The 16,204-nt window shown below is 27.8% G+C and overlaps 1 protein-coding gene across 1 annotated transcript in view; it reads right to left on the minus strand.

Annotated features, from left to right (window-relative positions):
* Positions 1 to 455: 455 nt before the first annotated feature.
* The window catches only part of LOC136975572 (PR domain zinc finger protein 15-like), a 59,030-nt gene continuing 43,281 nt past the window's right edge, over positions 456 to 16,204 (minus strand). The window contains exons 6-12 of the mRNA XM_067270661.1: positions 6,582 to 6,752; positions 6,323 to 6,499; positions 4,808 to 5,036; positions 2,486 to 2,717; positions 2,196 to 2,386; positions 1,745 to 2,110; positions 456 to 1,663 (exon numbers count right to left, since the gene is read on the minus strand). Of these exons, the coding sequence (XP_067126762.1) occupies positions 1,479 to 1,663; positions 1,745 to 2,110; positions 2,196 to 2,386; positions 2,486 to 2,717; positions 4,808 to 5,036; positions 6,323 to 6,499; positions 6,582 to 6,752 (1,551 nt within the window). The 3' untranslated portion in view covers positions 456 to 1,478. The remainder of the gene's footprint in view (positions 1,664 to 1,744; positions 2,111 to 2,195; positions 2,387 to 2,485; positions 2,718 to 4,807; positions 5,037 to 6,322; positions 6,500 to 6,581; positions 6,753 to 16,204) is intronic.

The following is a 16,204-nucleotide window of genomic DNA, read 5'->3' on the forward strand; positions in this document are numbered from 1 at the left end:
TGTAAAAAAGTGTTATCCACTGCAGCGTGTAACATTTCAAAAGGAATTTGGAAGATGCGTCACGATACTGACCTTCTGCTCCAACAGAGTGTACACCCCTGATAAATACCATCTTTCAAATAAAGGCCGTTGCCAGAAACTTACATATTTTGACTGAACAGTATGAGGGTTTTTCCATGGTAGAGAAAATTTCAACCAATTGTTTCCCTTCACTGCAAATCTCTTCCCCATGATCTTCATTGCATGTGTACCAAGTGTAATTTGATTTAGTTCAGTAGAGCCAGCTCTACAGATGTCTGAGTACCATCAGTTTAATTCTGACTATCTTGTATAATAGAAAATGTTAACATTATAGATTATTACAGACAAAGTACACAAATTTAAAAAAAGAACAAAGTAAAACAGGACAGAAAACATAATTTTTGGTCACTTAGTTCCAATTAATTCAATAATAATTCAAAGAACACTTTAAAACTTTATTATATTGATAGTAGTCAGCATTATATATCACAAGAACATATGAAAAGGGATCTGATTAATAACAAAAAGGAAAAATATTGCATAACTTATTTTTCATTATTACAACATTCAATTGTATGTAATTTGTACAGTTGTTATGAATATATTTAAATACTTTACATAGAATAAGGAACACTTAAAAATGGATAAACATCACAAAATCATGATTCATGTACACATGAATAAATAATAAACAAAACAAAAAATATACAATGGCAGTGATTCAGTAATTGTTTTTTTTTTTTTTTGATTTTAAAACCCAAATTCTAACAATATAACTTGTACTACTATATCAATGATAAAAATAATAATAAAATTATATTGAGCTGTATGCATTAAAACCTTGCATAAAGTCTTTGAGATCATCACAAAAAATCTCTCATAATTTCTTAATATTTTTTTAATTTTAAAAATAATGAAATGAAAATAATTATGCTTATATATTGATCCCATTTCCCTTGTAAATATGGCACATTTGGAGATGGTGCAATAATGTTTCATTGGTATGTACGTTAACATTTACAAAAAACACAATTAAAAAAAACTGCATTGATACAATGCAAGACACAGATAAGATATTATATACAAAAGATGCAATATGTAAAAATTATGTGCATTATTTTAAGAGTGAATAATTTCTATATAAATATTAAATCTAAATCCACTATACATTATGCTGTATCATAAATAATTTTTCTACAACCATATTAAGAATACAAACCCATAACATTTTAAATGAAATTTAAATCACATTCATGATTTTATAAAATGTCATGTATTTAATTTATTAGCTTAAACGAAACACTCAAAATAAACTTACGTGACATTTTTGTTTTCAAAGAGAAAATAAGAACCATTTACTGAAAGTTATAGAGCCAACTTTTATAAAATTTTTGGAAAAATCTTGTGTATAAATATACTATTACCTATAATTTTATTAATTTTAAAAAACACTATCGTTAATTGTCCATTTCGACAATTTCTTCGCATATATGAATGCTAGGATCCATTTCTTCTACTTCGACTTCGAAGTACAGAGATTCCGATTTTGAATCGTCAAATGTATCTCTGGAATTATTCATAGAATCCGAAATAAACATAGTTCGCCTAACAAGACCTAATGCATTTAACATATCAGGATTTCCTACAAAAAAATAAATAAATAAATAAAAAGAATTAAACTACTAGCTACAAAAATTTAATAATTCACAAAAATTGTACATACTTTCTTTATAATCAACACATGAGAATTCTGTGTGATCTTTGGTATCGTCATCAATTGCTGGTGAAGTTTGACTGTTTTCATTCATAATGTCTTGTGCAGGAGACAAAGACAGTTCTTTAAATTTTATGTTGAAACTTCTAGTAGAATGATTATCATCTTCGTTATAATCCATACTTTCTGAATCTTTGAATCCTTGATTTTTTTCTGTTTTGATCATGTTTAAAAACGACTGAGAGAAATCCGACTCTTTAGTATCTTTATCAAAATATCTGAATTGGTCCACCGACTTTTTAATGACTGTAATCATGCACTTTGTAGAAGGTGTTATCTGACAAGTTATCTTCTTACAGTTCACTAAATGTTTAGCTAAAAATCAAATATAAAACATTGTATTACTTCCCTTTTTTTAAAATAAAGTGCTTTTAACAGGAATTTTTTTCTTAATACATACCTATTGAATTACCTTCAAATGAAGAAAATCCACATTTGCATTTCATAGGATATTTTAATAAAACAGGCTTTAGATCCATGGCCATATTCTTCCCAGATGTGTGGAGTTTTGTATGCTTATAAATCATGTGATCTACGAAAGCTTTATGGCAATTTGTCGAATAGGGACAACAACCACAAATCAAAAATCTCCTGGTATGCATTAAATAAATGTTAACATGAACTTTTACATCTGTGTGGAAACTTTTACATTATTAAATTTATAAACCTTAATATAATTTTAATATTTACCCAAAATGTCCAAGTGCCATAGGACAACCGCATTCACAGCATAGGTACGACGGCTTATTGTTATACTCCATGCAAGTCGAATTTAATTTATTATTCAACTGTTTGACAGATTTTTCTGCAGAAACTTCACAGTTTGCATTGTTTAATATAATTTCTGAATTATTTGGATTTGATATTCCTTCTAAATATTCTTTGGAAGGTGCCACAAAGGTGGATTTAATCGAATGAATTCCTGAAAAAATTAAATCATTATCCAATTATAAAATAATTATTTATAAATAAGTAAAAATGCATTTTTGTTACTTTGATACTGTAATATCTGCTAAAAAATGTCTTTTCAACAACAATACAAATCATAAAAAATTTACGACTAAATTATAATGAATTCAGTCTTAAATTTCTGTTATTAATTATATTGCCATTTACTAAAATCAAATACAGTCCTGCTGCAAGTACAATAGTTAAGTGACATAGTATATAATTTTTACAGTTTTATAAATGCAGTTTACAGTTAAAAAAAAAAAAACAAAAATTAAATAACAGTAATACAGAATTCAGCATACAGTTTACAAAAAAAGGATAATATTATTATTAAAAAAATTAAATTAAATAGTTAAAAACTAAGTTCTAAATATTACATTAATTTTACTTCAAACATACTTATTGAAAATCTGAGTTAAATAAAATTAATAAAGCAAATGAAAAAAATAAAAGTATTTTTTTCTGATTAAGATTAAATGTAGCTTCTAAAACAATGAAATTCTTGATTCTTGATACACTTTATTTAGTTAAATACAATTTAAAACGTAAATTATTGAATCTATAGATTCAGGTTTTGATCAGTCAATATTTTATCTTTAACAAAGTTTAACTTTTAATAACAACTGTATTATCTACTTTAAATGTTTTATAAATTCAAGTATCATGTATGCATTATTCTGTTTTGTCTTTGAATTATTTCTCATGAGAAAATCAATTTTATGTTTCTCACATTAGTTATAAGATAAAACTTATGTAATATTCTATGTTTTAATCAAAACCTTATAATTTATTGTCACTTGTTGAATGGAATGCTTTCAGAAGAACTTAATTTGATTATATAACTAAAAACATATCACATACTGATAATCAGGGCTATTTTTCAGCTGGAACGTGCTGTTATATCGTACAGGCAGATAGCATAAAAAGTATTGATAGCTGCTTCTACATATTGGCAGATGCTTAGTAAGAAAAATTCTGTATGTTTGGGCAAGAAGGCTGGTGACTAGCACAATAAAAATGAATGAAATAAACTGGGTCAATCTATCAGCCACAACAAAAGCCATGGACTGATCAGGGCCAATATGAAAAGCAAATGGGATGGGGGATGTTACTTTTGTCAGAGGAAATCTTTCTGCAAACAGACTATACTCTGTCACAGCTATATTTGTATCAAGACGTGAAGTATGAAGAAGTATTAATAATAATAGTTTAAACAGGAAAGATAAAAACTCAGTTAAAAGGGCACCATTTAGCAACTGACACTAAATCCAAAGCAAGTAACTGGGGAAAGAGTGTAGACGAGATATACAAAAATTTTAGAAAATACTATAAATGCTACAATGTAAATGTATATATTTATAGAGAAAGTTATTGTAGTATTAGACTAGTTTTTCATTACAGTTAAATTTTTCTTAAAAGAGAATGTTATTTTTGTCACCATGTATGCTTACCGACAATAATTTTCTTAGAAAAAGAGCACTGCTGATAATATATGATATATTTTATTTAAAATTTAAATGAAAATTTAAAGAGCAAACAAGATTGTTACCTTTCTTCACTATTATGAAAAAAAAACATAAAAGTGATAGTTACATCATGAATATAACTCCTCTTAAATATGAAGTAATCTAAAAAAGATTCTGATTTAAGATTATTTTTTATATATATATATATTATTTTAAACTTATGTATCTTTGATCATTTAGGATTACAACAAATGACGAAGGCAGAATCCCAGCAATATATGTTTGCCAATATTTTACTATTGACGTTATAATCTGATAAATATAACTCATCAAAAATTTATATTTCTTCACCTTATATGTTACGTGAAATCTCTCATCTCAATCCATTATATACAGAAGAAAGAAAGATCCAAATAATAATGAATCTCATTGCAATTAATTCAGAATACTGTTTTTACTGATGAAATAAACCTCTTGCAATAAAATTATATAATCCTGTAAACAAAGATGTTTAATTTATGTCCATAGCCATCGCTATGAGTATTAATAAATTAAATTAATTAAGAATATAATAAAACAGGTAAAATTCTTATACCTTTTCGATTGACTAATACTTTATGATCATACATTCGGTGTTCCTTCAGTTCTTGAACACTAAGAAAAATCAAGCAACATTTCGAGCATTTTCTTGTTACAGACTTCAGCTGATGCTTGTGTATATGATAAAAGTAATTCTGAATAAAGCCTAATCCAACATTAGAAAATTTTATGTGAAAAATTTTTAAGCAGTAATGACACATCATCTTATCTGTTCCATAATGAACCTAGAATAAAAAAAATAAAATAAAATTACTAAATGAAAATGTTTTTGAAACAAATACAGGGTCTTCTGAAAACAATGCTTCCATTTTAAGTTATTGTAATTATGTTAATTATTTTCTGTGAGTATTGTGATATACATTAAAACATTGGAAAAACTTCCAAATTTAACATTTGCCCATTATAATTGGTCAATGTGTGCACATCGTGTCACATGGCATATACTGCACACTTCTGATGTAATATTTCACATATCTAAATGCCTTTTACTGGTGCACGTATCATCCACAACAAAGTAGTTACAAACGTTTTTGAACCTAATGGTTCTTCATCAGGTAATGATCCCCTAACGGAATGCACTTTGATTCAAAGTCGAAGAAATATGATCCAGAATGTTGTCCCGACTCGATGACGTCAATACGGACCTGCGCGCTAAGCATGTCAAGTTCTAATTTATCGTTTTATCTAGTAGGACCTGCCATGCCGTCGATAGAGCTATTTCGTCCTTGTAGTTAATGCAATTACCTTCATTAATATCGTTAAGGCATATGTAGATCACCATCAGCCATCTGAGGTGGTTAGCGCAGTGGGTGGTGTGGATGACCTTTGCCTGGGCGAAAATACGTGAAACTTTACTGTTCTCCGGTGTAGATATTCTACCATCTTTCTGATGTAATAATTAACATATTACAATAATTTAAAATAGCTTTCATTTTAGAAGACAAACAGACAACCTTCATAAATTCTAGCAAAAGGGTTTAATTTGACAAATGTTTTTGGCCTGCTTAATATCCAAAAGAGTATGATGTTCTATGTTTATGATATACAACTTGAAACTAGCTTATTAATGAGGTCTAAAACATTCACCAATTAAATTATTTTACTGGTATTTATGAAGGCTGTCTGCTTGTCTTCTAGTATTTTTATTCCAGTTTATGAAAAGTTTTTGAAGGAACCTGTTAGTTATATATATATATATATATTACTATGTATTAATACTGATTTAAATTACTTAAATGCCTTTTCAACTAATTAATTTTATGTTTCTTATGAACTGTTGTAACAAAATTTACAAACCTTACCGACTATCAGATGAAGATACATAACATTATTTTATATAGAATCAGTTTTAATATTAAGTCAAAGAAATTCCTAGTGAGAATAAGTAATAAAATAGTTCCAAATTAATGTGGAAATTTTGCTTATTTGTCAACAATCTATATCTATCTTATCTAAACTTTCCAATATAAATAAATTATGAAATTGTTATCAATTAAATTATTATAAATACCTCATTAAAATGCAATATGACATCTTGATGAAATGACGAACGAAAATGACAAAGCTGACAACTATACGGCATTTCATATTGTACATGAAAGTTTTTCATGTGTGATAATAAATTTTTAAATTGAATAAATTCTTGATTGCATATTCGGCAAACCAACGAATCCTTTTTTAAGTGAACCTGTAAATCGATAAACAATTATCAGATATATATAAATAAATAAATAAATAAATAAAACTTCAAAAAAATTAGCAATACTTACAGCTTCAATATGACATTGCATACTAAAAGGTGTTTCGAAATCACGAAAACAATATTTGCATTGGGTAAGGTCACTTAAAGCAGGTTTGCACTGACGATGTATTTCAATATGAGCATTAATATGTTTCATAACTTTCACATTATTTTCTACAATCTTCTTGCAGATAAGGCACTGAAAAATTATACATTTCTCAAGTTAATTCTAGCATATTTCAGTTATTTTATTAAAAATAAAAATTTCATTGCAATTTGAAATTGAGTAATGCAATTTAGAAATTTTAAATTTTCATGTTTGTTAGAATTTTGTTTATTTTACATACAAAAATTGTTATATTATATTAACTTATCTGATTATGGCCCTGGGAGTGATGTGAATTTCTATATAATTAATCTTTCAACTCTTGAATCTATGTATTTTATCTGACAATCATATATTCTATTATAAAAAAATATCATAAAAATAATGATTGAGATGTTATTTAAAAAAAAAAACTCAAAATTTTTTATTCAATTTATTTAAATTATGATAATGCTTGAAAATAATTATCATATATACATAAATTATATTTTTCCTTATTCAAATCTAGGTGTCTTATAGAACTGTTTCAAAGCAAACACTTGGAAATTATGAAAATTATTATATATATTATTCAATAAAATAAGTAAATGAAACTATTATAAATGCAGATAAAAATCTATAAATTTCAATATGACAGAAAACTTCCAAGATCATGGATCAAATCCAGACAAGTAAAAAAACCAGTAATTTTTTGAGGATGGTCAGTCAGGATATGTCAGGCTCCATCCCTTACTACCCGGCTCTTCCATTGTGGACCTGGCTAAAGCCATAATTGGCTTGCTAAAAAGGTTCTCATAGTGCCCACAGGGCTGAAGGAGTTAAGTAGCTAGGCTTATTGATTTTAACCTCCTTATATGTATTTACTCAAGGCTTTATCATACTCATTAAATTTGTTGTTTTGTTTAACTGGTGCCGACATCAGTTATTGCGAGGACCGCTCACCTGTCGACTTACTCGCAACTCCTCTGCCACTCAACAAAACAAATAAATGCCATCCAGTGACAAAGTGAGCAGACTTTGTGAGTCCAATGCCGCACAAGGGTGAAAGAGCGATAACCCTCCAACCTGTGGATTATCACAACTGTACTGGTATAATCATCATTCACAACACCAGCAATAGTCTAAAACAATTTCATTTATGGAGACAACTTTTTATTTGTGATGGCACTGCCACAAAAAATTTCAAAATATCCATTTTGCATTTTTTTTTTGTATTGCTTTGGACTGTTGCTGGTGTTGTGAACAATGGAAAATGACATTTTGTAGCTTCAATATATTTATATATGTTACGCTTTAATTAAAATTTCATTTTATCATTAAAATTTTTAAACTAAATTATTCATACAGAAGTTTTCACAAGACAGAATTTATTTCTATACAGAATAATTTGTTTAATTTTATAAATAACTAAAACAGAAGTTATTTGAGATAAAAATAGATAAATTCACTAGATGCTTAGAAATTGTATTGCAATTTACATGTTATCTACTTATGATTCTCTTGAAGTAAACGAAATCAATATATATAATAATCTATTATAAACTTCTATCCATAAAATTCAATATATTGTTTCATGTTGTAAAAATATCTATATTCAGAGAGTAAAAATTGAAAATTCAATACTGAAACAGCAAAATGTTTTGTATGGGATAAGCCAATGCAAAACAAGACCATTCTACTGGGGTTGCCTCTTAGTACTACTTTTCTTTAGGAAACTGGACCATATTTAGATGTTAGACATATGAAGAAAAATCCCTAAAAACTCCATCTAGCTGGCTTGCAGACATATGTGAACCTGGGACCAATTGCAAATGTTCAGCAGTTTTATCCATTGAGCCATTGTCAAGCACAAAATAACAAATTTATAGATCATTTAACTTATTTTATTGAATAGTTTATCCAAGATATTATAAATTAAAGTATCATTTTCAAGACATTTCTTGGAATTTTTAAAATACCATATTGCTTGGGAACAGATCAGTGAAAAAAAATCCTATAATATATGTCAAAATATATTAAAAAAAATAAAAAGTTTACTATTCTAAAAACTGTAAAAATGAATTATCTAAAAGATCTACGTACAAGAAATCAATTTTAATATTCTTTAAATGTTTATGATTTAAAAACAAAAAATATTCATTGCAATTTAATGGAAGAAAATCAGAATTTGGTTTAAGGAAAAGTAAAATCACAATGCTCGCTCACTTATTAGAGTAAAGAGAGGTTTAAAAGAAATAATTTACAATTAAAATATTCAACATAAATACATGCAAAAGATGCTTAGCTACAGCAAAGAATAATGGCAATAATAATAATAATGATATGTTTAATTAAACAATAACATTTTTATTCAAGAGTTTGGCTAGGTAAAGGTTACCTGTAGCCTACCGAAAGCCATTTTGGGAATTCATTAGCTTAAAGGAAATCACAACTTCACACACAAAACGTAGGACGAATTTTTAAGCCTTCTCTTGGGCAGAAGTTGCATCTTATGCCATAACATACATTTACAAGAAATGAAATATTAGAGGCAGTATTTCTTCTTGTACTGTATTGTATAGTTGGCATATATTTCAGAAGTTCTGCTGACATATAAAATCAGAAATGAACATATTATTTGAGTTTGATTTAGAAATGTTAGAAAGAAGTGCAGACAGTTTTTAGTTAATGTTACCTATGGTGCCAAAATGGCAGCTCATCTCTGATTCAAGGAAATAGAAGAAAGAAAACAGTGGGGACGCATGTTCTAACTTAACCTAACCTACTCTAATAATTTGATTGGTAATAATTATGATAATTTATTAGAATAGGTTAGGTAAGGTTAGAACTGCGTCCCCACTGTTTTCTTTCTTCTGTTTCCTTGAATCAGAGACAAGCCGCCATTTTGGCACCATAGGTAACATTAACCCAGTTTTTTTTTCTGAATTATTATGAATGTAATAATTAGCAATATTTTTCAAGAGGAATCCTTTATATAGATAATAAAGAGCAAAGATATTGAGTAAAAAGTGAGTTAATACAATTTAATTTCAAATATAATATTAATTAATGTTACTCATATTCAAATTGTCTAAATTTAATAAAGCAGTAAAATTAATTTAATGGTTAAATTATTCATTCCTACAAACAAGTAACTACTACTAGCATATATAACATTAAAAATTAATTTTACATATTATTTTTTGTAATAAAATAAAAACTAAGTTGTAATCATACATAAAAATAAAATTTAACTATAGCAATAATTTATATATTTTTTATTAATTACTTAAATACAGTAGAGTCTCGATAGTTTTACGTTCCATATAGTTCAAGGCACTATCATCCTTAATCTGAAGTAAAGGTACTCAACCAGATCGCATAAAAATTACGTTTGGGTAATTCAAATCAAGTGTGTGATGAGACACCATATACCGAAATAGTAAGTTCACTGAATGGTCTAACATCACTTTCAATTTACTGCATTGTGAAATGGTATAGTTGCCAGATACTTACAGATACAATTGCCACTTGCCCCATACTGTAAAGGACATCATGTGTTTTAAGTGTAATGTATTATAAAATATTTAACGTCTTTCGTATACTTCAAGTTTTTTCAATAGTTATCTTATTTGCAATCAACTTGAACTATGGAGGCTCTACTGTACTTATTTTTTGTTCACTTTACAGGTTATTCATACAGGGTATCCAAAAACTTACTGTGCAATGAGAAATTTGTAATTACATTAAAGTTGGGTATTGCTTACAAGATCTGTAAGTTGTATGTTCATCACTTCCACTTTGTAATAAATGGAACTTACTACTTGCTCACAGGTGTCCTTGAATGCTTACCCACATTCATCCAGAAATAGTTAACTGAGAATGAGAGTATGCGTTGATATTGGCTGAGTAATATTGGTGTTGATGATTGAGCAGTAAATCTTCCCAATGATGCATGTATTCTGTAGTGATGGGAAGTTCACAGACACTGTGTAACAAATGTTCACCTAGCAATTTCCAGATTCATAGGTGCATTATGTAATTCCATGCAAAATTCAATAGCCAAATTTCATGAAACAGGTAGTGATGTAGATACTCTCCAAACTGGTAAGCTATCAACCTCAGAAGAGAAAGTTCTTGAGATCCAGGAAATGATGCTGAAGAGCTTTACTTAAACCTTTTAGTATCTGCACAGTATCTTTTTTGATACCCTGAATAACATTAGTATTAGTAGTTCTATAAAATATAATGTATGTTTTTAGTTTTACTAAACACTAATGAAAAATAATGATAACCATTGAAACTTCTCATTTGCAAGTTAAATTAAAATATTATAAAAATTGATAAATATGATTAATAAAAAATAGTTTTTAAGTATTAAGGGAAATTTCTTGATCTTGATGAAAATTATAAAAATTTTTACCAAAGCATTCTACAATTGAACATTTACAAATAATTAATTAATAAAAAAAAATGTTTATATCAGTATCAATAGAGAACTTATTACTATATGATATCAAAATTATCCAATAATTTATTATGCTTACTTTTTGTTTAACAGTATTAACATATAAATAAACAGTTCTTCAAATTATATATCATTTTTAAAATAATTATGCCTTTAACAAATATATATGCTAGTTTAGAAAATCAGCATGTATTTATCTAGGCATAAAAGATATCATGCCAGCATTGAATAAATGTACGCATAGAGAGAATTAATTTCACTGTGATGTTTACAATAAAATAAATTCATTCATTAAAAAAGAGGACATGTAAATTTCACTAATTCCACAACTATATGCAAATTTTCTCATCTCTCTCAAATGCTATGATAAAGTAAGGGAATCATAATAGGAAGATACAAAGGATTTCTGAATGTAAGGAATAAAATGTGACGTTTTATCTTTTTGCAAACTTGACAAGACCCCTTGATCAAACTTTACTTCAGCATCCATGAAAGAAGAAAACCTTACGTCTGTGCAAAGCATAAAATAATTGTTAAAAAAATACTATGCACTGTACACCTGAGTAATAAAAAAATAATGAAAAAGTTCAATAAATTATTTAACAAATGGTATCATAACAACAAAAATACAATCAACAAACGGTTATCAAAGACACAAGGTTCGTAATAAATTCAATAAATGTTAACCAAATTGAAGACAAATCTGCCCAAATTCAATAAATGTATTAATAAAAAATCCATTGTAATCAAAATACAAAGTAGCAAATAAAAGCAATTAACATATATAACCAAAACAAAACAGCAGACTGATACCCTAATAAATCTGGAAGTTGTCCTTTGCCTAACAGTGCTAGAAAAGTCTCTCCTTGCTTTCCTCATTTTGAACACTCATTTATACGGTACATACTGGTATAATGAGCAATTATTTATTGTGACACCATCACAATGCCAGGCTGCAATTTTTAATCATATTTTTAATAATTTTTTAATTTAAAATATGCTCTCAACCTCAAATTAGTAGTGTCTTGCCTCTGTACTGTGCATCATACTTTTCCTATTAGCAATAGAGTTGTGCTTGTCATCCATCTAACCCCTTTTGGGGGAAGTTTTGAATTAAAATAACATGACTTCTGTTTACACCAATGTTTGTATATAGTTAATTGGGACCTCCTGCACCTAATCTTTCCATATCTGGTTTTGGCTTTCATCTATCTAACTCTGTTCTTGAGATTAAGGAAGGACAGACAGATGATAGTGGGAATTTACAAGTCTACAATTTTTTCAAATTGCAGCCACAGCTGTCACCTACTTCATTTACAGTCCTGTGGTTTATATGTTTCCATCTGATAGCAATTCTAGTCCCAATAATTATATAATAATACTTTGTTTCACAAACACTATAAAATGCATTCAATCAGACACTAGGCAGCTTTTTATCCTTTATTTATTCTGTTTTAGTTGATATGTGTTTTGGGCTCACAATGCCACTCCTCAGTCAACTATTTTTAAAATTTACATTGTTACAATATAGTAAAGTGGACCTTCGTTATAGTGCTGCTCACTATACTGCGCACTCGGTTATAGCGCGGGTGATGTTCGAGACGTGATAAGCTCAGACACGTTTATACAGATCCGTGTGGCGTTAGTGAGAAGCGCATTTATTGTTACTGCATATTGAGTAATTGTGTATGTATTGAGTTTCTGCATATATTTTGAATAGTGTTTATTATTATTGTATGCATGATGAGTTATTAATTATTGTATGCATGATGAGTAAAAGAAAAGCTTACAGTGTGAAAGAAAAGCTTGACATTATTGCTAACATAAAGAGGTGAACCGCATTACACCACACTGCTCAGTATAACACGGTTCACCTTATAACGCGGGTGTTGTTTCCCACCCAACATGCGTGTTATATCGAGGGTCCACTGTATTAAATTGTTAAGATAATGCCTATAATTACAAAGAACATACCTTCTGTTCTGTATTTCACATTAGCCAATTTTGGGTGATGTTTAAGCATAGTTTCTTTAGAATGGGTGTATGCAAGACTACAGATTTTTTCCCTTCTTTTCATTCTGCCGTTTAATAAATTATACTAAGTTACAACATAGTATTAAATGTATACATTAACATTTCAAATGACATACCTGTTGTGTTCTTTTTGAAACAATAAAAGCTTGTAAATTGTTAAAACTTCAACAAAACACATTTAGTCTAAACATTTCAGAAGGTTTTTTGTAAAAAGGAAATTTTCCGATCACAAATGCACTCTTACAGTACTTTGTTATCCTCATAGCTTAACCTCGCATGAAAAATTTTCTATTTTACTTTATATTTTTTTATTTAGAGGATTAAACTTTTCCAAATTTTTCATTATCAAAAAATTATAAGTTATCAAGAAATATTATTTTTTAAATAATATTTTCTAGTATCTTTCTTTCCCAATCTTCACAGGTCGTTTTTAGTAACGCATAGCTAATTTAAATATATTTATAATGAAAATACAATAATATTTTTTACATTCGTTTTTGTTATTACAATTTTTAATTTTTTCAATTTATAACACTTATAGCTTGTACTTACTTAATTTTATGTTCAATTTTTTTACAATATTTTTAACCAGTTCTCATTTATTTTGATGCTAAGATTTTTGTTTATACTGTTTTTATTATTCAGAATCTCTATGCTTTCCTTAAATTTTCTACTGTATGTATCTTTTTCTTTTTGTAAGATTTTTATATCATCTTTGTCTATGTTACAATTATACAGTAACATAGACAAAGATACAGTTATGGTTTAATCCTCTACATAAAAAATATAAAATAAAATAAAAAATTGGTGCAAGGTTAAGCTGTGTTGATAACAAAGTACTGTAAGAGTGCATTCGTGATTGGAAAATTTCCTTTTTACAAATAACCTTCTGAAATGTTTAGACTAAATGTGTTTTGTTGAAGTTTTAACAATTTACAAGCTTTTAATTGTTTCAAAAAGAACACAACAGGTATGTCATTTGAAATGTTAATTTATACATTTAATACTATGTTGTAACTTAGTATAATTTATTAAACGGCAGAATGAAAAGAAGGGAAAAAATCTGTAGTCTTGCATACACCCATTCTAAAGAAACTATGCTTAAACATCACCCAAAATTGGCTAATGTGAAATACAGAACAGAAGTATGTTCTTTGTAATTTATATGTGTTATCTTAACAATTTAATGCTATAGTGTAACAATGTACATTTTAAAAACAGTTGACTAAAGAGGGGCATTGTGAGCCCAAAACACACATCAACTAAAAAAGAATGAATAAAGGATGAAAAGCTGCCTAGCGTCTGATTGAATGCACTTTATCGTGTTTGAGAAACAAAGACATAGAACGACATGGTTTCAAATTAGTAAATATAATAATACTTAATAATATTATGATGATGACAGCAGTGTAAAAATATCTGTTTTGTTAATCTGAACTGTTATATTACATTATATATTTATACAGAGATCATACTATCGCTTGTACTGATGCTGGCCCACATGAAACTGATACTGATGATGTGAACAAAATAGGTGCAGTAAATTGCATACTTCTTAAATGATGCAGTATCCCAAAGTTAATTTTTATGCTTTTGCCAAAACCACAAGCAGAAAACAAAAATTTCAGAAAAAAATTATATAAAGTGTATTGAAAATAAAGCATTAACACAGAAAAGAATATGGCAATTCTCATGGAGTACTCATTCCTGCACAAGAACAAAAATATAAAGATTGTTTTCAGAACTATCACTACTTCTGTAGAGAGAAGATATTGTCAGAACAGATGAAGATAACATTCCAGGAATTTAAGAAATTTTATCACAGTGAAAGAATAATTTCTATGACAAGAAAACAGAGGACTCAATCAGAGAATGTTCATTCTGAGAGATCTAATGCATATTCTTATGCTTACTATTTTGTGACTAATGATGACTTTATCAAAAGTAACAACAACAAAAAGTATTCTTTCAAAGATCAAGGACATATGATCTTTGTTTAATTACTTTCCAGTTCAGAATAGATCAATTTGAATACAAATTTTTACAAATATATCTAATTAATTTTTGTTTTACAATAATTGAAAATAAAGTTTTGTTTAAAGTGCATTCAGTGCTGTAGTTACAATCAAAATGAAATTAATTTCTGTATAATGTATTTGGAAATAAGTTAGTTATTGACTGTTTGAATACAGTAGAGAAAAAAACAAAATAATACGACGAGGAGTTAGAACATACAGATGCTATATTCATTTCTATAAAATGTTTTAACTGCCTAGTGACTATCATTATTCTCTGGTATATCCAAAATATTTTGGCAGAAATACATTTTCTGGTATATGGCAATGATATACACTCAAACCTGTTTTTGTGCGGTCTTTTTTTGTGCGATTTGTTTTGTGTGATTTTTTGTGTGCGGTATATGAATTTCAATCAAATTGGTATACTGCACAAAAATAATTGCACAAAACACATTGCACATATAAAAAAATCGCACAAAAACAGGTTTGAGTGTACTCAACATACATAAAAACTTCCATGTGCTTATCACTTTTCAAAGTATAAAGAATGTGAAGCTTCAAAATGTACAAAAAAATCATGCAAAATGCAGTTAGAACAGGATTTAGACTGACAATACATTAACCTGTAATATATTTTATAACAGCATTTTAGATTAATTTTCTAATATATTAATATATATTAGTTGCACAAAAACATCTTTTAGAATGTATAAATTAAATATTTTATTTAAATAATTGTATTTCTGAAATCTCTTGAGATATATTTATAATTATAAATGAAATTTATAATCTAATTATCATAAACTCTATAGATTTGGTTTCTAGTCATAGCAATGCTCATATAATAAAATGAGATAATAAAACAGGATTTTCCAAAATAAAAAAATGCTACCATTTTAAATTACTGTAATTATGTTAATTTATTATCTGTGAATATTGCAATATACATTAAAATATTGGAAAACTCCAAATTTCACATTTGCCCATAACAATTTCTCAATGCATGCACCTTGTGTTGTATGGCACACATCCAATTAATATTTACA

This window comes from Centruroides vittatus, unplaced genomic scaffold, assembly GCF_030686945.1.
Source record: "Centruroides vittatus isolate TY-2023 unplaced genomic scaffold, ASM3068694v2 contig_375, whole genome shotgun sequence".
NCBI classification, from domain to species: domain Eukaryota; kingdom Metazoa; phylum Arthropoda; class Arachnida; order Scorpiones; family Buthidae; genus Centruroides; species Centruroides vittatus.